Raw genomic sequence first — 25,957 nt, forward strand, 5'->3', positions numbered from 1 at the left:
CCAAGATCTCAATTTTCTCCCCGGCAATTTTGTCTACTTCCCATAGCCAAGAGGATAACTATATGATTTTCCTTGGGTTCACCTTCTTATTTAGCTTCTTTAGGTTCACCAGGTATACACTCCGTGACCTTTATTTATGGCTAGAAACCAAAGCATAATGTTAATTGATAAGGTATCATAGAATATCAGCATATTAATTTAATGTAAATAGAGACAAAATATAAATTGCGACTAAACTTAGGGAATCAATGGCAAGGAGGACATGGTGAAATATTGTATAGCACATAGTTACATCAGTGGTTATGCTTTAAGTATGTCCTAGGCTGTGATGGTTAACATAAATTGTCAGCTTGGCGCAGTCTAGAATCACCTGAGATGAGGATCTCAATGAAGAACTGTCTGGATCACATGTCCTATGAGCATGTCTATAGGAAATAACCATGATTATGCTAGTTTAGGTGAGAAAACATCCCCTCTGTAAGGGGCACAATTCCCTAGGTGGGGCATTCTGAACTGGTTAAGAGTGGAGAAGTTAAGCTGAGGACAGGCATGCTGCATGTTAATTCACTGATCTCTGCTCTTGACTGTGGCCTCTGTTTCCAACCTGGGTTGGTTCAACCTCCCCACCTCCTTTTTTTGACAGTCTGATGGTCCCCCATCCCTGGGAGATCACAGTATTGATGCTAGACTTACTGCAGACACCTGATCTTTGTAGCACACTACATCCTGGAACTCCTGGACTCAAGCGGTCCTCCTGCCTCCGTCTCCACTATATCTGGGAATAAAGACGTGGGCCACCCCTCGTGGCTGCTCTCAACTATGGGTGTATTATGAGGAGCTGCTTCCTGTCCTGCTGTCTTGACTACTGTGCAGCAATGTACTATAACTTTCATAGTTTCCATATAACCAAAAGAGAACGGGAAAAGAGCAAGCCGTGATCTTATAATAAAAGTCTGCTAGCAAAGGTGTTTTTAAAAAGAAAGACCAATGCCAGGCGGTGGTGGCGCACGCCTTTAATCCCACCACTCGGGAGGCAGAGGCAGGCGGATCTCTGTGAGTTCGAGGCCAGCCTGGTCTACAAAGGGAGTTCCAGGACAGGCTCCAAAGCTACAGAGATACCCTGTCTCAAAAAAAAACAAAAATAAAATAAAAATAAAAAGGAAGACCGAATAGAGAACTTTTCTAACGACATGAATGTGACACACTCACTGGGTATCTGTGGGAAAGAAATACAGATTAAGAAACTCTTCTTTTTATGTATGTAAATGATATGAGATCTTTAAAAAATGACTTAGTTTAAAAGACAGGAATAATGCAGATCTAAAGCTATTCTAAAATTGTTTAATATTTGTTTTAAATAATAAGTTAGTGCATTGGACTCTCCCTTTCTGTTAACAATGTATATGCAGTAAAGATATGCTCAAGAGGAAGTAAGTGAGGCCTAAAAACACAGCTCAGTGGTAGAGCACTTGCCTACTATGTAAGAAACACTAGATTAGAGCCCTAGAACTGCCAAAAGGCAGAGACGGAAGAGGGGGCCTTATATGCCTAATATCCAAAAAAGAAAGTAGTTAGTGTCCATGAATGGGTGGCATAGATGTGCCAGAATATCTCAGTTGTTTCTAGAGAAGATGATCACATTTGAAAAACATGGCTTGAAGCTGGACGTGGTGCACACACCTGTCACTCAGAAGACATTCATAGGACTTAGACCAGAAGGTAGTGGTGAGGCCAGCATGGGCTATTAGCAAGACCACTCTCAAGAAAAGAAAAACATAAAAATGGGTTGGGGAAAAGGAATTATCTAGATTATCTATTTGTTATTATTGATCTAATTATCTGTCTGGGTACTGAATACTTTCATGAACTGTTTTACAATTCTTGCTCAAATAAAAATTGATAAAACAAGAAAAAGTAACTCAGAAAACTGAAGCAGCGTGGACCGGTGCTGTTAATCAGAATTTATTTATTGGATGCAGCTTAAGAGCAAATAATTACAGATATACATATATATATGTGTGTGCGTATACATATATCTATTTAAGCGTGTGTCTAAAAGTTCAAGGCAGCACATGGTTTGTGTACACATTTTCATTTTTGGGGTGTTTCTAAGAAATCAAGAGTCAGAGTTGTTGGTTATGATTGTACCAAAACAGAAGACGAGCGTGCACTTACGTAGCTCGCATTATAAATGCTGCTGCTTCATTGCTTCAGAGAAGTTTTTATAGATTTATGTTTGATAAATATACCCACTACCACAAAATTATATAAAAATTTGAAATGTCAGCTGACTAAATCAACCCATAAAAGCTAAAGTTAAAAGTAAGATATTTTCCACAATTATTTTAAAATATGTTATTTACTGGAAGTAAAGTCCAGAGAATTACCACAGATGAAGTGTGAGTGTATTTCTCCCACTTGTAAATGGGCTCTTATTTCCTACAGAGTATATTCTGGTCCACAATGAGTCATTTTCAATATGTTTCAGTTTAACTCCTAATACATTTTTAAACTTGGCAGGCATATTTAGATGAACATTACTTCCAGTTTTAGAGGCTGCTTCTAAATTCTACTTCAGTTCTGCAGTCATCGTGAAGAGTTCTTTCAGTAAGAAGGAGGCAGGGTTGATAGGAACTGTATGTTTTATAGAAGGAAAAATAACAGTTTTAAATTTCATGATACACATTTCAGATAGCTAAGCGCTATCTGAAAAAGCTGTAGTTGTGACTTGTATGGTTGTGTTTAGTGAAAGAAGTCTAAGAGGTATAATTTATCTTGGATAAGATTTATTAAACTCTTTACTATGCTTAACAGTATTTAATTGTTCTTCATGGATTAATTTTTTAATACTAACAACACTGGAGGAAATAGTTTAGTTTTTGTTCAGGCCCCATTTTGATTAGAAAACATAGAACCTACATGGTTACATAAATTTTTTTTTTTTTTTTTTTGGTTTTCGAGACAGGGTTTCTCTGTGGTTTTGGAGCCTGTCCTGGAACTAGCTCTTGTAGACCAGGCTGGTCTCGAACTCACAGAGATCCGCCTGCCTCTGCCTCCCAAGTGCTGGGATTAAAGGCGTGCGCCACCACCACCCGGCCCGGTTACATAAATGTTAAAGCTATGACTGAGCCAGTACTCAAGAGGCAGAGGCAGGCAGCTCTGAGTATATGACACCTGTCTGCTCTACACAGTGAGCCCCATTTCAAAAAAAAAAAAAAAAAAAAGGAAGAAAGAAAGAAAAGTCAATGAGTATGTGGATGATCATTTTTATGTTTCTAACTCATGTTGTATTTTATAAGTACCTGTAGTGACATTTTGTTTGTAATCCAACAAACAAAGCTTGCTTGAAGATCAGAGTGCAGAGCTAAGCCACTAATTAGCCATAGAGGCCAGGTAGTGGTGGCACACACCTTTAATCCCAGCACTCAAGAGACAGAGGCTAAGGGATCTCTGTGAATTCAAGGCCACCTGGGCTAAGCAAAGATTGACTCTGTCTAAAAGAGAAACAGCTTACACAAAGGTATCCCAGCACTTGGGATTGCATGCCTTTAATCCCAGCACTAGGGAGGTGGAGCCGGGAGTGATATGGCTGGGTGGAGACAGAAATATAAGGCAGGAGGAGACAGGAGCTCAGGTGGGGTTTGAGGATTCAGTCTGAGGTTTCATAGAGACAGGATCACCCGTCTGGTCTGCGCACTGGTGGTAGAGTAAGAACCCTCTAGTGACTGGCTGCTCTGCTTCTCCGTTCTCTCAGCTTTCACCCCCTAAGCTATGACTCTGGGTTTTTATTATTGATACCAATTAGAATTCACTCTATAATTACCATTTATTGGAGCCGTATGAATCTTCTAACATATTTGATTTGACTCACCTATCTACTGTTAATTTTTAATAATATACTTTTGTTGTGACCTTTATATTATTTTATTTTTAACATTTCAAGGTCATAAAAGTTGTAGAGTTGGAAAAAAAACATGTAATTGAAAGTAGTTCAAAGATCATATGAACTCACAGTGGCTGAGGCAGCATGGACAGGGCCTGGCAGGGTCTGCACCAGATCCTCTGCATATATGTTATAGCTTCCAGTTTAGTGTTTAATGGGATATTCCTGAAGGTGGGAACAAGTGCAGCTCTGTGTCTGTGTCTGTTTTTCCTGCCTTCTTGTGGGCGCCTGCTGCTCATTTGTTTAGTTCTATTCAGATTTGTTAGTTTTCTATTTACCTTATCATAGTATAGGATATAGTCCCTTAGATGAATCGAATGCAAGGGTAGGTGAGGAGGAACTGGGAGGAGTAGAGAGAGAAGAAACTAAGCAGTATATATTAGGTTAAAAAATTATTTTAAATAAAAGGAAAGAAAGAATATATTCTCAGTTTACAAAAGATAGAAGACTTTAAAGAGATTAAGTAACTTGTCCCAAGTTACACTGTTACTAGAAGCAAATCTGGGATTAAGGAGTCTGATATTTGTTGCTTTTGTTGTTTGGTTTTGTTTGTTTGAGACACTGTGTCCTGTAGCACAGGCTGGACTCAAACTTGCTTAAGTTCCTGATCCCTCTGCACCACTACCTTCTCCTTAAAGAAATATTCCTTTTGTTTCTGGCTGAGTTGTTCTGTTTCTCCCGCGTGTGTGAAGCAGAGCTGATGGTGTTGAGAGGACCATGCAGATGCTTCTCTCTGAGACCAGCCTTCAGTTTCGGTTCCCTGAGACTGAGCAGGCAATTTCTGAAAGAGCCACGAACAAAGCACAATCTCCAACACCCCCGACAAGGAGGAGGCTTGGTGCGGGCAGTACCGGGCTAGGCCTAAGCCACAGTTAGCAGCTCAAGGACAAGGCCTGGCCTGCCCAAAAATTGAAAACTGTAGCCCTGACCAGCCCATGACTAGCCCTGACAATTAGAATGCAGTAATATGATTGCCACTTGTTTAAGCCAATCATATCTAAAATGATTTAACTGCCTTAGGAGCACCCCTTCCGCTAAGGAGCCCGCGCTTCCCTTTCAGCGTCTTTCGCCATCTTGTTTCTGTATGCGGTGACACTTCAGCATTCTGGAATAATAAAAAACGCTCGTTCTGATTGCATACGTGGATGGTGCTCTTCTGTGGAACATCTCCAGGACCCTAACAGTGTCATACAACACCAGTAGATAAATCCATATCTCAAATACACGTCCTAAAAACAGCAATTCGGAAAAAGTGTTGTGCCAGCGTCTCCTTCCAGGAGCTCTCCCTGGTGGTCCTGGCATCGTTGGCTTGTGCCAACATCATCATTCCAGTCTCTGCTCTTGCCTTTCCGTGCTACTTATAAGATACTCGTGATGGCATTTATTGTTTGCTCAAGTGACAGAGGCCTCTTCAGATGCTTAGTCACATCTGCAAACATCTCTTCCTAATAAGGCAGTATGCACATATTCTGGGAGCTGGGACAGGATAGAACTTTCAAGAAGCCTCCATTCAACTCACACATGAACCTTTCAAGACATATGAATTGTCTGGGCATGGTGGCACATGCCTTTAATCCCAACACTCAGGAGGCAGAGGTAGGCAAATCTCTGAGTTCGAGGCCAGCCTGATCTACTAAGCAAGTTCCAGGACAGCCAAAGATACACCTGTCTCACCCTAAAAGATACACAAGAATTATATTTAAAAGGGCCCATTAGTTGAAATAACGTTGTTTTTTAATTTAACCAGAATTTTGAGGCTAGCCTGATCTACAAAACAAGTTCCAGGGCAACCAAAAATACACACAGTAACCATGTTTTTAAAAACCAAAATAAATAAATATATATGAATTATATTTAGATGAGCCCATTAGTTGTAATAACATTTTATTTTTAAATTTAACCAGAATTTTTAGTCAAATAATTTGAGTAGTTATTAAAATTACATATTTCTATAAATTATCTTCTCAACTTTAATAATATAATTCTTAAATTATTTATTAACCCTTGAAAAAATGCTACCTTAGAAACTTGACTCCAGTTCATGTGATTTATGGTATTTATGAAATAGCTTATAGAAGTAGCTGACAGGAAAATCAAGCTATGGCAAGAAGCCTCTCATTTGCAAGAATCGACTGCTCTGTGTACCAGTGCCACAAAACATCTTCCTTCCGATTTGTCTTCTTTTGCCATTAGTTAAATTGTGTACTTTATCTACAAGTAAGTAAAGAGACGTTAAATGAGAAATGCATGTTATGAATTCAGATTGTATATTGTTAAGTATAGACTTTTGTAAGCCAAAAGAAATAACACTTATAAACATAAATTAGATTCTTCAACAAGGAACACCAAATTTTTCATTTCTGAAAATTGAAGCTATGAAATGAATGCTTTTAAAGGAAAACTATGTCTGGTCTCTGTGGGCTCCTGTACATGGTGCACAAATACACATTCAGATACATATACATAAAATTAATATTTTCAGGGGGCTAGAGAGATGGCTCAGTGGCTAAGAGCATTGCCTGCTCTTCCAAAGGTCCTGAGTTCAATTCCCAGCAACCACATGGTGGCTCACAACCATCTGTAATGGGGTCTGGTGCCCTCTTCTGGCCTGCAGATATACACACAGACAGAATATTGTGTGCATAATAAATAAATAAATTTAAAAAAAGGTCTGTTATTAAAAAATATTTTCAAAATAGCCCTCAGTCAACTCATTCTGTAGGTAATACCAGCCTCATACACTGGAATAAGTGAAATAGTACCCTAGTACTATTTCTTAGTCCTCCATCTACATCACCATCTATAAAGAGAATGGGTGTGAAAATGAAAAGCAAGCTTAGTTCATTGAGGGCTAAGATCTGTGGGGGCTAAATGCATTGATGGTACCCCAGGAGATAGCTTTACGGAATTGGAATCATGATAAACATGCCTTTGACTGTTTCTCTTTCTCTGGCAAAGGTGGTATGTTAGATACATGTTCTCTTTAATTCTGATTACTACTAGGGCTGCATTTAACACTCTTCATACAGCACTGTCAAAGACTAAGGAGGCTAATGTGCATACCTGGACAGTGTGTATGCTGGATCTGCCAAGTCAAACCAGGAGGGAGGTAGAACATCCCCCTGGTGTCCATTTGGAACCCTCAATTCTTTCTCTTAAAGATTTTCTTGCTTATTATTTTTAATTATGCATATGGAGAGCAGAGACTTTACATGTGAGTGGAGGTGTCCCTGGAGCCAGAGGCATCAAGTCTCCGAAGCTGGAGTTGTAAGTTGCCCATCCCAGGTGCTAGGAATAGAACTCCAGCCTTGCAGGAGCAGTAGAGCTCTCAACACCTGAGCCTTCTCTTCAATTTTGTAGATCCTTAATTCTAAATACTAAGGCAACTGTTGGAAATTGTGTGAAATATAGATGTGTGTGCTTTTCCCATTTGTCTCCTAAAATTCTAAGTTTAGGAACAAAAGCTGACAGTAAACCAATACAGATTTTATAGTTAGCACCATCTTCCTCCGTTACCATAGCGTGTCAGTTTTCTATATAGCTGTGCCTGCTTTTGAAAAGAAACATTGGGGGGGGGGCGACTGTTATCTAGTGTATTAACATGTATGTTCATGTTACAGGGATTTAGTTCATACATTTCAAAACTTAACTGTGGAAAAAGCAATGCATCGTAATATGAAATAAATCTACTGAAATGACAAAAAAAAAAAAGGAAAACTATGTCAGCCAGATTTCCATCTTGATAGTTGCTGTGTTCTTTAGAGTTCAATTTAGCCAGTAATGTCCCTCTTATTTGTAGAAAACTATTTACCATCTACAGCTCACTGAAGTATTAAGTGTCTTAGTTAGGATTTTATTGCTGTGAAGAGACACCATGACCACGTCAACTCTTATAAAGGAAAACATTAATTGGAGCTGGCTTACAGTGTAGAGGTTTAGTCTGTTATCAGTGCGGTGGGAAGCATGGCAGCGTGCAGGCAGATACAATGCTGGAGAGGTAGCTGAGAGTTCTCCATCTGGATATGCAGGGAGAGAGAAGAGAGAGACATTGGGCCTGGCTTGAGCATCTGAAACCTCGAAGCCCACCCCTCTTTACACACTTTCTCCATCCAGGAAGAATATAGGATAAAACATGTTGACCAAACTAAAACTTGGAATTATGTGACCAGAAAAATATATAAAAGTGCCATGTAGTTTTCCCATGAGAGATTTTTATTTTTTATAAAAGGTCTTGGCAAATTTGAATGTTCAGATTTTTTCACTCTTTCTTAAGCATTTTGCTAATATTAACTCATTTAATCTTACCCACAACCTAGCAATATTATTGCTGTCATTATTCTCACTTTATAAATCTAGACTGTAATATTGGTAGTAAAGTAGATTCATACAGTCCAGCTCTTAGCATTCTCGCTTAATATAGTAACATATCAATATTTAAAATAATATGACATGAAGCAGTACTTCAGACTCATCAACCTGAAAGATGGCACGAGGAGTTTCCAATTGTCTAATGGCTTCTTAAACTGGGCCAGCCTCGCTTCTTTATTGTTCTCTGTGTCAGCCTCCAGCTGGGGCTGGGACTGAATTCTCTGTGTATTCACGAGGAGCCATTCAAGTCGATTTTTTTCTAGTGTGTTTATGAACTGTAAACTGTAACTGCTAAGCTTTCTTAGTAAAAATAATCTTCAAAACTTATTTTCACTGGCATTGCAAGGCTTATTGTAGATATATCACATTGTATTACATGCCATTGTTTCACTTTTTTATTTTAAATTGTTTTTATTTTTGAGATTGTAATGTAATTGCATTCTTTCTCATTCCATTTCCTCCCTTCAAAACATCCCACCTACCCCTCTGTTCTCTCTTTCAAATTCATAGCCTCTTTTTCATTGTTTGTTTGTATACATTATATTCCTAAATACATAAACACAACCTGCTCAGTCATATAGTGCTGCTTGTATGTATGTTTTCAGTGTTGACCATTTTGTATTGAGTAACCAGTCAGTGTGTTCTTTCTTTCCGTTTTTACCAATGCCTTAGTTTTTAAGCGAACAGTGTCAACATTCAGAATTTCCATCACATATCATCTTTGCTGTGCATTTCCTCTCCAATTTTTTTTTAAATAAGGGTGAATGAATACTCAGTGGGAAGGACCCAAGCGACATCAATAAGCAGTGGCATGTCCTCTTTAAGGGTTATTTCAGGGTAGGCATTTTCTTCTGCTCATGTACAGACTGGGAATGCTGGGAAAGCATGGAACTGTCTTTGTTCACGGCAAGGGAAGTGCTGCTCCCTCTAGTCCTTTATTACCGCACTCTAGTGACCTGAACCTTCAACTCCTAACCCCAAATCAAGCTTTTTCTCTTCCTGTGGAGAACTTTTATGTGCTTGTTCTTTTTCTTTAATCTTTTTGTGCAATATATATTGATCATATTCTATCCCCTTTACCACCTCTTCCTAGACCTTCCATACCCCTACCTACCCAACTTCATGTTCTTCCTTTATATATTAAATAGCACAGAAGTCCATGGAATTTCAGTTGTATGGCCAGCTACTCCTGAGTTTGTGGAGCACCCTTCCTGTTGTCTTCCTTCACCTTTCAGTACTGCACCTCCACACCATAATCTCCTTACTCTGCTTGTCTCTGTTCATACTTAATATTGCCGGAGATTGGAGATGCGGTTTTAGCATATGCTGTGTATAACCATAACTTGGGGTCTGATTACAGTAACACATGAAAGAAGACAATAGTGATTAATACATCAACTTTCCTCCATCCTAAAGAGCAAAAGAAAGCCACCCTGGGTATGAACACAGGAAAATCATATTGAGAGCCTGTATTCCTAAGCACTTGAGAGGGGCGGCATGAGACTCAGGAATTTAAGATCATTCTTGGCTACATAGGAAGTCATGAGACTCTATTAAAAAAAAAAGAGGGACCCCCCCGAAATGTTTACAAAGTTATTTCTTCAAAATAATGAAGTATAGGTCACTTTAACTGTTTGCTTTTAATTCCATATTTTTGGTTCATATGATTATATGAGGTACTTCATTTCCAATCTCAATTGCCTATACCCATAAATAGATGTATAGATAGTAGGTACATAAATTTTTCTTGTAATGTTAATAAACTGCCTTCATTTGATGAACAGTGGAAAAAATAACTATGTGGTTGGAGTGCTTGTGTTCACTGAATGCCTGCTGGCATGGTATATCTACTGTCTCCTTGTTTGAAAGTCTCAGAGTAGCTGAGAAGTAGTTGGCTGGTCCAGTCATTCTAGTATGAAAATGAAGAGATGAGTAATGTGACACCCAAAGTAATTGAACTCTTGTTAGCACTGTTTTCCTTCTCCCTCTTGTTTTTATGTTGTTTTTATATGTCTTCATATCAGGCTACATTGTGTTCTTGTGAAGAGGCCACTTCGGTTCCTAAAATTGTCTCAATTTTGTAATAATCTTAACTCATTACAGAACTCAGATTCTATCAGATTTCGTTGTTCCTTCTTTGCATTTTGTTTGTTCAGTGTTTCTGGAATGTTGTCATGTCTCTTTTCACCACCACTATCATTATCCAAACTCTACATTTTTAGAAACTTTTATTTTTCCTATAGCTCACTCAGACCTAACCTGTAATCATTTTTGCTTCTCTTTTCTTCTTTCCCTATAATTTGTTTTATCTTACCCTGACATCTAACCCTGGAAATAGTCATCTTAACTCGCTGCCTTTGTCATCCTATAGAAAAAAAAAAAAAAAGCTTGTTCTTTATCAGATTGGCTTCTGAGGTTTAGTTTTGTGGCCTGCTTTTAACTTATTTGGACATTTAAAATTTACAGCACCAGAAATTGTTAGTTAATGTCACTGTTCTTTCAGTAAGGATTCATTATAAATTTCAAGTATTCCCACTAATATACTAGATGCTAGGCACCCATGTCTGAACTGGACAAGAACTGTGTACTCACAGAAACAAATGTTTTCATAGTGCAAAGCACCACTGTCGCCCTTTTGCTTGTGTGAGCTCATTTAATTGCCCCCAACTCAAGGAGGTTTTTTTTTGTTTTTGTTTTTTGTTTTTTGTTTTTTTTTTTTTGTCTTTAGAGATTTTGATTTATTTGGCCAAGTCAGAGCCATGATATTTCTAATTCTTAGCAATTGTAGAGATAGTTCAGCTGTCTTCCCAGGCTAGGGTATATCAAACCAAGCTCCGGAGCCGTCCTTTCCATTTGGAAGGCTTGTGAACGATCCAGATTACCAACCCTAAGAGGTTTAAAAACCCATTGCTAAATTCCCCCCCCCCCCATTGAAGAGTGTTCCCCTTGAATTCTGAGTCATTTCTTGCAAGGTGAGATTTATTGTCCTGTCTATAAATTTTCTCCAGAAATGAGCACATCTGTGACTTCTTTACTCCCTTTTAATCTTACAGCACATTGTGTTCATGGTTTGCCTTCACCCTGCTTCTGTTTCTGCTTCATGCTGTTTGTGGTCAAGCAGCCTCCAGAAGTGCTTCCTTTCTCTCTTCTGATGGGGAGTACTAAGGGCTGAACCTAAGACACAGCAATGGATGTGGCAGATCATAGGCTGTGCTGCCACACACAACAAAAGGTGCTTCTTCTAATGTCTGTAGGTGTGGTTCATGTATCCCATTCTTTTTCGTTGTATGGCCTACTACACATAAGCAATGACAGGATTGTGGGATGGAGTTTGGCATGCGACGAAGCACAAACACCGTAAATACTCATGGCTCAAAGGATCGTTCCAGCTGAATTTGAAGTGTTGTCATGTTTCCCAAGAAGAAAAAACAGAAAGCAACACCATTCGAACACTGTTATGAAATATTTTACTCTATCCTGTATGCTCTGGTTTATTTTAAGACAGCATTCCTTTCTTGTATTTCTTTCAGTTAAGTACTTTTACTTTATCAGTTAAGTGCATAGCTAGAAAATCTACTTTTTGCCTTAACAAAGTTGCCAAATATTGCTACATAGTGTTTATTTTATTAATAACCTCACAATTTTATTTGATCATGATATTATAGCTGCATTGAATTACTCTAAACACATGCTTGAAATTCTCACAAATCCATGGTACAGTTGTTAAACATACTCAGCGTTTTTAACTCTGCAAAAAAACATCTCTCACATTCATTTAAGAATTAGCTTGTAAGCCAAAAATGACAGATGTCGTTTTGCAGCTGAGAACTAACTGGTTGAAGAAATGTAAATGACAGAAACGTTTGCACAAATATCCAACTGCCTTTTGCATTCTTTTCTCGTGCCCTGTGGTAATCATTGTTGCCACATTGATGAGAGTTTTCTGTTTTCCATACTCGATTTCTTTTCAATTTGGAAAACACACAGTGCAGAAGGAAAGCCCAGTGTGACGGGAGCTTTGCATGTACCTTTATATGGGTCTACTTAAGTTCCTGGATTGCTCCACCGCTTCTCATTTAAAAGGGTTTGGATTAGGTTTGTAGGTGTGTGTGGCTCAATCTCTCATAGCATTTTCTATTTTAACATCAACATGGAATTAGTCTCTAATAAATAGTAATTATTCTTTTGTTTTGGCTTGGGAGTTGTTGTTGTTGTTGTTTTTTAAAGTATCTTAGATAGCCTAGGCTGGCCTTCAACTCATTACAAAGCTAAAGATGACCCTAAACTCTTGAGCCTCCTGCCTCTACCTGCTAAGTATTGCAGTTACAGGTGTGGACCACCACGACTGGTTTCTAATACATAGTAACTATTCTTCCTCTACCTGATGAGTACTGCAGTTACAGGTGTGGACCACCAGGACCGGTTTCTAATGCATAGTAACTGTTGTTAAGTTGTCTCCATTGAACACTTCCACATGTGTGACACTCATTACTTCTCCTCTTGTCACATGTAACTGTAATCGTACCTGGAGCACAAGAGTGTCCCACTTGAGGACATAGTGTGCCCGTGTAGGACTGGGGTGCAGTTGAGTGGGACAGCGTGTGCTGATGGAGCCTCAGATTTGCTCCCTGACCTTCAAAATTCAAAATTATATACAAAATGCACTAAGCTAGTATAGAATCTGAACAATAGGAAATCTTTCTTGTCAAATAATAAGTTCTTATAATTTAATAACTATTTTTAATATTAAATTTATTTTTAATTATTTTTATAAGCTAATACATGTGTGGTTTAAATAAAAAGTACTTAATTTTTATTTTTTAAATTTCCCTTACCAAAATTTGAGTTGCCGTTGGTGAAATCACTTCTAAGTCAAACCATAGAAAGTAAAGCTTTCCCTTTCCCTCCTTTCCCGAGACCTCCCCTCACAATCACCATCCTTCCTATCACTTAAACTCTCAGGAGCAGAACGGTAGCCATGGCTAGTATCTAAATACGTGGGAAGGGGATGACTCAGTCTTCTCCTTTGAAAAGAAGCATTATCAGAACATGAGGAAACAAGTAAGAATATTCTCTACCACGGTAGAACATTAGTGGCCATAAACTTTAAATTGCTCAATAGGACCTTTGGAGCAACCTGACTCCTTAAAACATGGAATTTGCTTTTGGAAATTCAAATGTGATTCAAAAAAAAAAAAAAAAAACTGATTAGATTCTTTAGTTTCTGCCCTTGTCAGCTCCCATTCCCTACAGCTACATGCACCAAAGACTGGATATCCAGGGACATTTCTGTGAGGAAGCATTGCCTTTAAGTACAGAATGTTTTCCAGAAGAAGCCTTTGCCCTCAGTCGCTTGTAGAATTCGAACTACAGTCAGGATTTCCCAGTCTCAGCCCAGACTGGGAAGCCCTAGGATTCTGTGTACTGCCCATCTTAAAGCACCGGGAGGTGGAGGGGGGGCAGGGTACCCTAGTCTGCAGGTGCTTTCCTGCAGCTCCTGAGATCCCCTCCCTCATGCTGCCACTTGGCTTATCTTTTGCCAGACCACCTGGAGCAGGGGCATCCATCCTTCCCTTTTCTGTACTAGTCGACTTGCTGAATACAGACAAGTGCTCCGCCTCGGCCATTTCACTGCCCTCCCTCCAAACTGGACCAGCTGGTAAATTTCCTAATACACAATCATTTCCTGGTTCTGGAGATTGCATGGGCATTACCACTGACTACAATACATTTGGGTAGTTTGTCATACACTGCTTGTCTACAAAATGAGATTAGGTAGTTGTGTTCCAAATACACATCCAGTTTTAATGTAGTGAAAGCCATAAGTATTTTGTAGACAAAATTTAAAAAGCAGTTATTTCTCGTTTGAATGAACTGAGATTAAGTTTCATAATGGGAAGAATGAGCCTTAGGAGCGGACACTTGAGTGTGTGTTCGGTTGCCAACAAGGAAGGAAAAGGGTGAAGAGGGAAGAGAGAAGGAAAAGTGGGAGTGGCGGGAGTGGAAATAAATGATTCCTGGTGGAGTGGCACACCCTATAATCTCAGCACTGGGGAGGTAGCAGGAGCATCAGCAGTGCAAGGTCTTGTTTGTCCTACAAAGTGAGCCCCAGAGCCAGTCTAACCTAGAGACCATCCTATCTCAAAGAGCTGGGGCAGCAGAGCCCCCCCCCCAAAAAAAGGCAGGGAGAAAGGTCTAAAAAAATGTTACTTGGCATCATGACCTTGTTTCTGGCACTCCCCCCCCTTTGTTTTCTTAATTTGTACTGAGTGTGTGTGTGTGTGCGCGCGCGCACTTGTGTGCACACTGGTAGGCAGGCCCTTGTGGAAGTTAAAGGAAAGATGCAAGTGTTGTTCTTGTGGTGTACTATGGGTTTTGTTTGACTTTTTTGTGACATGAGGATTTTCACCTAGTGTGCTGGGTTGCCTGACCAGGGAGCTGCGGGGATCTGTCTGTCTCTGCCTCTCCAGAACAGGGATTATAAGCATGGGCCATCCACCTGCAAGGCAAACACTAACCGATTCAGCTTCGCCTCCCTTCTCCCTACTCCCGTGAGCACTTTCTTGAGGTGTAACTTTCTATGTAGTAACAAATTTTCACTTCTTCTTTTTCTTCTTTGTTCTTCTAACGCTTCAGTTTCTTTTGGGGGGGATATTTAAATAGTTCAGATAGTTCGTTCTAAAACTTTCTGTTCTTGTTTAAAGTAGTGTCTGATGTCTAGGTGGCTCTTATGAAAACTAGGGCTGGTTACAAATACATCATAACAACAAATGTAGCCCAATACCAAGCCCAGGACAAGATGGTTGCAAGGCCAAGTAGACCTTCTGATTCAGCTCAATAGCAATTTGACCTCCCAAGCATCTGCCCTGCTGAAGTAGAACACCAAACATGAAGTTGTTGTGTGAACAGTACAGACTTGGTGCACAAGTGTGCAGCCTGAGAGGACGAGCTGAGAGGTCTGAGTCAGCAGTGGAGACGGCAGCAGGTTCTGTGCGCGGAACAAGTTGGGAGGGAGTTACTTGTCACTGCGGGCTGAGCTCTGGCGGCATCCGTTCCCCACAGTTGGACCTGCTTTAGTGATTGTTATGTTTGCTCAGCACTTCACAGTTCAATTTAGGAAATTAAAACAATCAAGACTACTACAAACACATGATGACTGAAGGCAAGTTCTGTCCTGGTTAAACAACGTGAAATACATTAGTGTTGAGGATTATCATTTAGCTTTAGGGGACTGCTCTACTGACTACATTCGGATAGTAGGAGACATTTGTGTTTTCGGTTGGATAGTTTTTCAAATTCCAGGTGTCTCAATGTTGTCTACTGCTTTGTGTTTCATATAGAAAGAACATGAGTGCTGAATTGAACGTTCAGGTGCCTGGTCGTGAGGAAGAGCACGTGATGCTGAGAGCTGGTCTAATTGCTTGATGAAGTTGCCCTTGGTGTCAAAAATACCTAAAGTGTTCTAGACCCATAAAAGGCAAATTTTTCAGATTAATCTTTCCAAAATCAATTACCTTAAAGGTCAACATCACATTCTCAATTACTTACCAAATCTACTTAGTTATGTAGTTTATGTATGGCCTGCAGTTTAGCATTCAGAGAAAATATTGACATTAAGCCTTTGGTTTGGGGTTGAATGGGGTGGGTTTGATTTTTTTTTTTTTTTTTTTTTTGAGACAGTCTCAAAATATCTTAGGTTGGCCTTGAACTTGCTATGTAATATTAGATGACCCTAACCTCATGCTTCACCTCCCCGATATAGGCTTACAGTTATGTGACATCATGCCAGATGATATCATGTGTTTTATGCGTTTAAATTTGCAATACCACCTGACCTAAAGAATAAAGAGGCATTTTCATTACAGTAAAATACTGAATTAATAAATTTTTAGTGTGTATCACTCCACACCAGTTAGAATATCTGTAATAAAGTAGACATTGATAAGAGTTCAAAGAAATGTGGTGAAACTGTCATGCCCTTTGTTGCTGGCGGGGTGTAAAATGATACAACTGTATTAGGAAATGTCTGAAAATTCCTCGAACAGTTAATATGGTTCCTTTCTAAGCACAAGAAATGGAAGCACATTTCCAAAAGTTTGCATACAAATGTTCATATGTCATCATATCTCAACTGTTCACCAACTGTTAAGTGGAGAAGCGGATCGGGTGTATCCATAAAGTGACATGAGAAGAATGCAGTATTGATTCGTGCTACAATGTGAGAGAGCCTTGGAAACATCGAATCCCGCTAGGAATCCATTTATTTGAGGCATTCACAGTAAGCAAATCCATTTAAAAAAGAAAAAGACTAATAGTTGTCGAGGCCATTGGTAGAGAATAACTCAAAAGACACATACCAAGAAGCCAGGCATGGAGAGATGCATTGTCATCCCCAGCACAAGAAGACTCCTGACTGGGGAGGTTGCTGGCCAGCCAGCCTAGCCTGACCAGTGAGAGGCCTCAGGGAGGCCTGGTCTCATAGCACAAGATGGACAATTCCCAAGGAATGGCACCCCTGCTTTACCTTTGGCCTTCACATGCATTTGCACACACGCATATATACACACTAAAAATATTGTATCGGGTGGCAAGTGGTGAATAACTTTGTGAACTTATTAATTACTCTTGAATTGTTCCTACTTTAAATGGTGAGATTTGTGGTTTATGAATTATATTTCAACATATAATTTTGCCAATATGTGCTTTTCCGTATAAAGAATATGTGTGTACATGTTTGTCTACACATGTATTGGGGGCATGGTGTGCACTGGGTATGGAGGCCAGAGGTCAATATCAAGTGTCTTCTTCCGTTGCTCTTGACCTTATTTTTTGAGGCAGGGTCTCTTGCTGAACATGAAATTAATTTAGCTACACTGGGCAGCAAACAAGCACCAGAGATCCTCCTGTCTCTGTCTTCCCAATTCTGAGACTAGGAATGTATACCATCATGACTTTGTTTGTGGATACCGGGGATGTGAACTCCAGCCCTTTGCTTACGCAGCCAGCACTTTATCTGCTGACCCATCCCTCCAACCCCTAAACCAGTATTTTTAATGAAATTGTAAGCACTTGCCATTACAAGGTATATCATATGCACTGCCTGGAACCCTCTCTAGCCTGCATGTGAGACACTATTGCCAAAGATAAGTATGCCAAGAGTGAGGTGGCCTTTAGCATGTTCTTAGATTACACACACACACACACACACACACACACACACACACACACACACACTGAATCACTTACCACTCTTGGATTTTCATGTTTTATTTTCCTATATTCCCCAGAAGACTGTAAGTTTCTTAAGAGAAAAAGAACAACTCTTTGACTAATGTAGTCCCATTATTGCTTATAGTTACTAGCTCAATATTTGAATAAATGAATTTTAATAACATACATAACATTTTAATGGGCTCATAGGGGCTGTGTGAAAAGAATACATTGTGTCTGCTTTGCTTTCTCTTAGAACACAACATGGAATATTTTCAAAGTTAGACTATGTTGTGATTTATATGTTAATTAGAAATGTTTTTGCTAGTTATACTTATGAAATAATGAGAATGTTCCTATCTGTGTTAAATATACCATTTGATAATTGGCACATAATTTTCTTGTACTATTCAAGCAGATATTTTAGTATGTATTCCCATACATATGCCTAACTAAATTATAAAAGCTTTTCTGAATAAAAATAAATCATTAATTGTGTAATCATAATATGGTGATGTGGAAATGAGGTTTGCGCATCCATCAACTTTCCACCTGCTCTAGAAGGCCCATCACGTTCTCTTCTTTCAGGTACAGAGAGCTCCAGCTTAGCGCCGAAAGCAAAGTATCGGAATTTCTCCATCAGAGTAAGTTGAAGGCCTTCGAGAGTGAACGCATTCAACTCCTGCAGGAGGAAACTGCAAGAAACCTCACACAGTGCCAGATGGAATGTGAAAAGTATCAGAAGAAATTAGAGGTACCTCTGTGCTATTCTCCTTCAGTGTGAGCAGAGAGTGTAAGCTTCCTCAGTATGACACTTTCATAAAGCCACATTCTCCCTCACAAGAAAGGAAGGAAAAAGCCAGGAGTAGTCGAGCATAGCTGGAATTGTAGCACGTTGGAGGCTGAGACAGGTGATGAGTCTGAGGTCCACATGACAGCCAGAGCTACGTAACAAGAGCCCGTTTCAAACCCAACAGAGCAGTAAAAGAAAAGATATATGAATAGCAGTATATGTGACCAAAAGTGACTAAAATTGTTTTTCAAAAGAATTTAGCAAAGGTTTCATTAATACTGACAACCAAAAGCACATGATTGCTGGGAATACTTATTGTAAGCAAAATGAAGTCACTCTGAAGAAAACGGTAGAACTATAATGTGTATATGAGACAAAACACAGTCCTTCTGAAAGGTTGGTATTTTATGTTTTTCAGTTTTCATCAAGAAAACTGTTTCTAATATTTTAGCATTTAAAATTTTACATTTGCTTACTTTTGTGCACAAGTGTGCACATACTTGTGCACACTGTATGCATGCTTGGGTATGTGGTAGAGGGCATTTGGAAGTCAGAGGACAACTTACAGTAGTCAGTTCTTTCCTTCTGCAGTATGGAGCTTGGAAAATAGAGCCAATTTTCAGCATATCTTTAACCCAGCAAAGTAATTCTGTGGTACAAGTGGAAGAATAGAGAACAGTCAATATTTTTTTAAGATTACAAAGTAGAAGAATAGATAAAGAATAGTCAATATTTGTAAGATTACTAAAGAAATGAGAAAACATTTATTACATTTTTAAAAACATGATATTTAGATGTCAGCTAAATTTGAACATTTTACATTTTTAAAATAGAGCCCAACCATACACAGTGCCAAACTGTTTTCCAAAAACAATATGCTCATCTAGAATATACAGATGTTTTAAAGTAGTGTTGAAATGATAGATCAACAAGTGGCTACAAAATTATTTTAGTATTTCATACATACATACAAGATCCATATATTTTATAAGCTAGAAAAATTCTGCACATGAATGTATTTGGTTATGAAACATGCAATTATAGGTCAATACAAAATGGGAGATAATGAAACTTGAAATTAGTCATTTAAAAACCTCTCCTGGGGGCTGAAGAGATGGATGTCTCATCAGCAGCTAACTCTACTGGCTGCTCTTCCAGAGGACCCAATTGTATTCTCAGCAACCACATGATGGCTCACAACCATCTATAACTCCAGTTCCAGGAGATCCATTGCCCTCTTCTGCTTCCAGTGGTGTATACACACACTTAGGCAAAACACTCACACATATAAAAATAACATCTAACTTATAATGTGAATCAATTATAGAATTTTTCTAGCTTATAAAATGTATGGATCTTGTATGTATGTATGAAATACTAAAATAATTTTGTAGCCACTTGTTGATCTATCATTTCAACACTACTTTAAAACATCTGTATGTTCTAGATGAGCATATTGTTTTTGGAAAACAGTTTGGCACTGTGTATGGTTGGGCTCTATTTTAAAAATGTAAAATGCTTCATGCACAGTTGCTCATCACAATGTTATTTACAATAGTGACGAACGTGGCCCTGAAAATCTCACTATGGTCCCATTCAAAACACCTGTGTGTTACAGTATCAATTGATATTTTAAGATTTTACAATGTATAAAATATTTTCATAGTAGATGCATAGACCCTCATGTAACTATATACACTGCTGCTCGGGTTGAGGATATAGTTCAGTGGCAAAGCTATTGCCTAGCATGCACAATCTCCAATACCATAAAATAACCATAAAAATTTTTTGATTTATTATTATTGTGTGTGTGTGAATGATGTGTGCTGATGTGTGGGCATATGTGCCTCTGCACATACAGGAAGGTGAGAGGAAAACCTAAAGAATTATTTCTCTCCCACCTTTACGTGGGTCACAGAGATTGAACTCAGGTCACCAGACTTAATGCAGTAAGTGCCTTTATCTGCCAAGCTGTCTGGCAAGCCCCACACTTTTTAAAAAAGAAAAAAGTCAGCAAATGGACTCAGCAGGTTGTACGTGTATTTATGTAGTAACAGTCAAAGAATTTGTATCTCTTAATCCTTTTTAAGGAATTTTTTAAGAAACCCTTTCTTTGCAAAGGCATTTCTGCTACTGCCCTATGTGAGCTTACATTTACTTTTTGACTTGGACCCAAGCCTGCTGGGAAACCAAAAATGCTAAAAGCGTGGCCAGGGCAGGTCGAGTAACTCAGTGGAAACTGGAGAGCTCATCACACTGTCCTTATGCAGTTCTGTGCTGCCTAAGAAGGGACCCCACGTAGATTTCACACTGCTGCATCTCTGGGAACTCTAACAAGCAAATGCTAACCTTGCCCCTCGGTTCTTTGAACTAAAGCATCAGAATTATTTACCTTAGAAATAAATGTCATTTTCGCGTTTGTCCTCTGAGTTGAGCTACTTTTTCTTAACATTTGAATAGCTGAAAGGCGAAACGGCTTTAATATATCTCTGCATCATCTTTTAGCTGGGAACCTGAATAATTCTGACTTCTTTGGGCTTTTGTCATTCTTTTCTTCCTCTTTAGGTTTTAACTAAAGAATTTTATAGTCTCCAAAGCTCTTCTGAAAAACGCATTACTGAACTCGAAGCGCAGAACTCTGATCATCAGGCAAGGTTAGACATTTACGAGAAATTGGAAAAAGAGCTTGACGAAATAATAATGCAGACAGCAGAAAGTAAGTCTGCCCCACCCCCTCTGCTTACACTGTGGACAGTTTTCCTTCTTCTGGCTACAGAGGAAAGCTAGCATCATCTCGAAAACTACCTTGGTATAAATATATATATTGAAAATATAAGTGATGATCATTTTTAAAGAATACTCTCTATTTTCAGTATTTCTTGATATAAGTTTTCAGTAGCTAGACTAAAAAAGTAAATAGGTTAAATTTAATAGATTTTATGCTTAATTCACTCATTCTATAAGTACTAAATTTTCTGTCTGTCAAGAGCTAGGAATACAAAGTTTGTAAAATTTTTTGTCTTGAGACTGGACATGGAGCTCACTGGTAGAGTGCTCGTCCACGCTTATAAGTTTTGGATTCAGCCCCTAGCACAGCAGTGAAAACCAGAAACTGATAGTGGTCACTGGGATACACTCTTGTAATCCTCCACTCAGGAAACTGAGGCAGGATGATGTCCAGTTCTAAACCAGCCTCAACTCTGTATTAATTAAACCTTTGAGATGAGAAATAACTAAAAGGGGAGGTGATACATGAATTCAATAGCGTACTAGATTATAATCTTTGATATTTAATTTTCATGTGTTTGCCCTCCCATCATACTGCCTTGATTTTCTTTTTTATTTCTTTTCTTGTGTCACCTGTGCTGGGCCTCACACGTGTTTGGTATAATGGATGAACTTGAGCTGAACCTCCTCCTTTCCAGCCCCGGCTGCTGGGATTACTATAGCTGCACCTTGCTTACCTTATGTGGACTGGATATTGACTTTGGGGCTCTATGCAACACTCTAGCAACTGACTCTGTCATTTTTTGTTGTTGTTGTTGTTGTTCCTTTTGTTCCTGTAAGTTTTAATTTTGAGACAGATTGCTCACAGCCCAGATCAGCCCAGGCTGATCTTGAACTTGTGATCTTCCTTGCCTTGGCCTCTCAAGAGCTGGGAAGACAGGACTGTGCCACCATATTCATCTGTCTTATCTGAAATTTTAAGGGATGTTTTAAATTAACATTTAAATTAGCATTTACTATGGCTGTACCTTATTTCTGTTCAAAGTTTAGAATTGGCTTTCTTATAAAAGTGGTTTGGAACTTCCCTTGAACTGGATTAGAATCTAGGTAAGGTCCTAATGGTTTGCGATGCTCTTCATGTCGGGTTACATTTTATTTAAACGTCTTATCTCATTTCTGTCGTTGTCAGCCTCTGACGACCACAGTAGATCCCAGAGTGAGCTGCAGCTTCTTCACTATGTCCACATGACCTTTGTAAAACCCAGGCTTGACCCTACGTGTGCCTGCTTAATGTCTCTCTATTGTTTTACTAAATCAGCACACAGTACTGGGTGGGAGCTGAACACTCATCAGTAGTCCAGTACTCAGTCCTTTTAAGTAAGAGGGTCACATGTTCAAGACCAGTATAGACTACTTAACAAAACCCTCTTCAAAAATAGCCAAATACATAGAGTCAGGCATGCTTGTATGACTTTATGATAAGAGTCCTGTTTATCTGTCTAGCTTTCATGTTTCACTTTGCCCTTTTTTGTCACATTATTATCTAAATGTCCATACTCTTATAATTGTTTTACTTGACATATGTCATCTTGTCTAAGCAGATTAGTAATAGAAGTGTTTCTCTGTTGAAGGATAGCTACAGACAACCCACGGCTACTGTTAAACAAGTGGAGTGAATGCTGAATGTGTTCTCCACTAGAGAGAACAGGGCACAGGTTTCTACTTTCACAGCATAGTAAACTGTGTTTGAGCATACTAATGAAATCAGGCCAGAAGGGAGGCACGGTCTTGTGAAGATGAGAGCTGGGATGTAACTCAGACTTAGGTTCTTGGACAGAGTCAAGCGCAGCACTGCATACACTGGTCAGGAAGATGGAGCAGGCAGACTCCAAGTTTAAGATTCTGAGGCGTGGGTGGAGGGTGCGAGGAAGGAGACCAGAAAGCAAAAGATGGCCTTTTCATTGTCAAATGAAATGACTACTAAACCTAAATAAATGTACCAAATATAAAGTATACACACAGACACACATACAAATTTAAAACCCTGAACTGAAAAAATAATATAAAATTAATTTCCTTAGCTGGGTGGTTGTGGTGCATGCCTTTAATCCCAGCACTCAGGAGCCAGAGGCAAACAGGTCTCAGTGAGTTAGATGTCAACCTACAGAGTGAGTTCCAGGACAGCCAGGGCTGTTACACAGAGAAACCCTGATTCGAAAAACCAAACTAATAATAATAAGAAGAATTTTCTTTAGTAATGTCAAAAAAAATGAATTCTTAGGAATCAGCTTACCAACACTAAAAAGACAAAATACTAAGAGAAATAAGGAATCTCTCCCAACTGCCAAGAAGTTTATCATGAATTCTGTCCATTTGGTCTGACTTTGTCTTGATCCCAATTCCTACATGCTCTTTCTATATTTCTGTTTATGGAAATCCAAAGATTGTAAAAGAAGAACCAAAGGGGCAAAATTACAAGAATGGCTTTCTCTGACTTTAATATTGTTTGTAAAGGTACGGTGTCTAGCTACATTACAGCAGTAATATTATAAAGACAGACACAACAGTGAAACAGATCCATGTGCACATGTGTGTTTGCTCATCAACAAAAGCAACAGAACAGTCAGTAGGAGAAGAGAAACTGTCCAATAATGGCACTTAACCTTGGCCATCCTAATGCCAGTGTGCCTCACATACCAGTGTCACCTTGAATCGAGACCTCTGTGGAATATCTGAAGCTGTGAACCTTCTGCAGAAAAGGAAAGAATCAGCCCCACTTGCAGTAGGATAAGATCTTGAGGATAGGGCCCGAAAGCAATTGCTATGGAGAGCTAGGGAAGTCATCATCAAAATCATTCAGAAAAGATGATTAATAAATGAGTTCCCAAGCCACAGACCTGAGTTTATTTACCATGGAACAAAATCCTTAGCCTATAAAGATTTTCGTTCCAATCACTATTAGAGCTAAGCCTCCTTTTACCAACACTTTAAATCTAGCCATATTTGTCACATTTATTAACACTGTGTACTCCACAAGATTATGCCTCTGCAAATATAATTCTCTGCTGTGCCTTCTCTTGAATATCAATTTCCACGTCTTGCTAATGGCTTCTAGGAGAAGAAATGGTGGCTGGCACTCATGTAAGTTGCTTTGCGCTCTGCTTCTATGGCATACTGACATTCAGTCTCTCTAGTATCACTTCCCATGTTGTATGGGCCTCTGTTTTTCTAATCGAATCCTAGAGTAGTTACTGCATGAGGTGTTAACATTACGCATTAAACTCTGATTTAGCACTTGTATCAATATCTAACTATGCCAACTAGCTTTACCTCTCTCTGCTCTGAATTTAGAGCCATTTAAGACAGACAGGAATCAAATATATATTTGGCTTTGTTCTAAATCTGAATGTTAGTTGTGCCTGTTAATATTAAGAGTACACAAATGCACACACACACACCAGTAAAAAAAAATGGCATTGCATTTAAACATTCATGCATTAAGAAGCTAATTCATTAGTTCAGATCCATTATATGTTGTTTTATGACAGTTGCAATATTTTTTAAATTATTTCCCTGAAATTGTTCTGCAGTTACAAATGAATGCCCAGCATGTCTTTCATGGGCAAGAGATCAGCTCTGAGGGGAGATTTTCTGCCTAGCATTTAAGAAGCTTGGGATTCAGTCCTTGGTACCATGGAAAAACAGCATGGTTGTATATTTCTGTGATCCCAGTTCTCAGGAAGTGAAGGCAGGAGGATCAAGCCTCAGGGCCATCTTTGACTTAGCAAGTTCAAGGGAAGCCTAGGCTAAATGAGAATTTGTCTCCAAAGCAAAACAAAATTAGCCTTTATTAAATCAAATCTATAATTTTGTTGAATTATAATCTATACTTAATGTTAGGAAGCCCTTGGACCCTTCAGAATGACAAACCTGACTTGCTGTGCTCTATAGGAAACATAGCCTCTCAGGAGATGTGATCCTTTAATATCTTCTCAAAATAATCAGCAACTCCAAGCAAGGATACACTTTAATATGCTTCACCTCTCTCAAATTATGCATTAGCCATTTCGAATGTTCTTGGGATTCTTAATTTGTTATCATAATTTTTTATTTTCACGTTAGCTATGCTTTTTAAGGAGAAACACTATTTCACAGCACGTATTTTAATATCTTTCAGTTGAAAATGAAGATGAGGCTGAGAGGATTCTTTATTCCTATGGCTATGGTGCTAATGTTCCCACAACAGCTAAAAGACGACTAAAGCAAAGGTAAAATCGATATAGATTTATCTTATCTACTCAAGCTAAGTGTAATTGCATAGTACATTTTGATAATGTACTGAGTTGAATGATAAAGTTATCTGTTCTTAATATTCATAAATATTAAATTGCTCACAAAGTAGAACATGGTAATAACCATGAGCTTCATCTATATTTAAGTGAATTTAATGACTAGTAGATGTGAACATTAGAACTTTCATGGTGGTAGATGCAGTAACTTTTTAAAGGCCATTTTATTTTCACACTAATTTCAGGTAAATATAAATGCTTTGTAGCAGTAATTTTCAGGTTGGAACTAATTTACTATGCACCTTTGTCGGAGCCCGTTTGGGTCCAACACAGATTCTCTAACTAGACTGGAACGGAGTCGCGAGGAATAATCAGACACAACTTACATGGTCATCTTGGAAAAGGCCAGCATCTCCGTTTATTGTCCCAACATCTTATATATCCATCCCAAATGAGCGGGAACACACAAAGGCTGTTGCCTGGGCAACCAGGTGCCTGGGCTTTAGTCACGCCTAGCAGTCAGGTAGGCCCTGAATTAGCATCTCTATAAGATAACCTTCAAATTGCATAAGGAAAGAAACCCCAAACATCCTGACCAGTTTCAGTCAACACCTCTTCTCAGGTAAT

At 38.8% G+C, this 25,957-nt stretch overlaps 1 protein-coding gene across 6 annotated transcripts in view; it reads left to right on the forward strand.

Moving 5' to 3' along the window:
* Positions 1–25,957, forward strand: part of Pibf1 (progesterone immunomodulatory binding factor 1) — a 161,362-nt gene that overhangs the window by 61,396 nt on the left and 74,009 nt on the right. For all 6 annotated transcript variants that reach the window (XR_007592168.1, XM_050144590.1, XM_050144594.1 and 3 more), the window contains 3 exons: positions 18,110–18,275; positions 20,880–21,030; positions 25,219–25,309. Coding sequence is in view for 5 of the 6 variants with exons in the window: in XM_050144590.1 (XP_050000547.1) it covers positions 18,110–18,275; positions 20,880–21,030; positions 25,219–25,309 (408 nt within the window). In the remaining variant the exon portion in view is untranslated. The remainder of the gene's footprint in view (positions 1–18,109; positions 18,276–20,879; positions 21,031–25,218; positions 25,310–25,957) is intronic.

This window comes from Alexandromys fortis, unplaced genomic scaffold (assembly GCF_014885135.2).
Source record: "Alexandromys fortis isolate MF-2015 unplaced genomic scaffold, M_Fortis_MF-2015_v1.1 scaffold_43, whole genome shotgun sequence".
NCBI classification, from domain to species: Eukaryota; Metazoa; Chordata; class Mammalia; order Rodentia; family Cricetidae; genus Alexandromys; species Alexandromys fortis.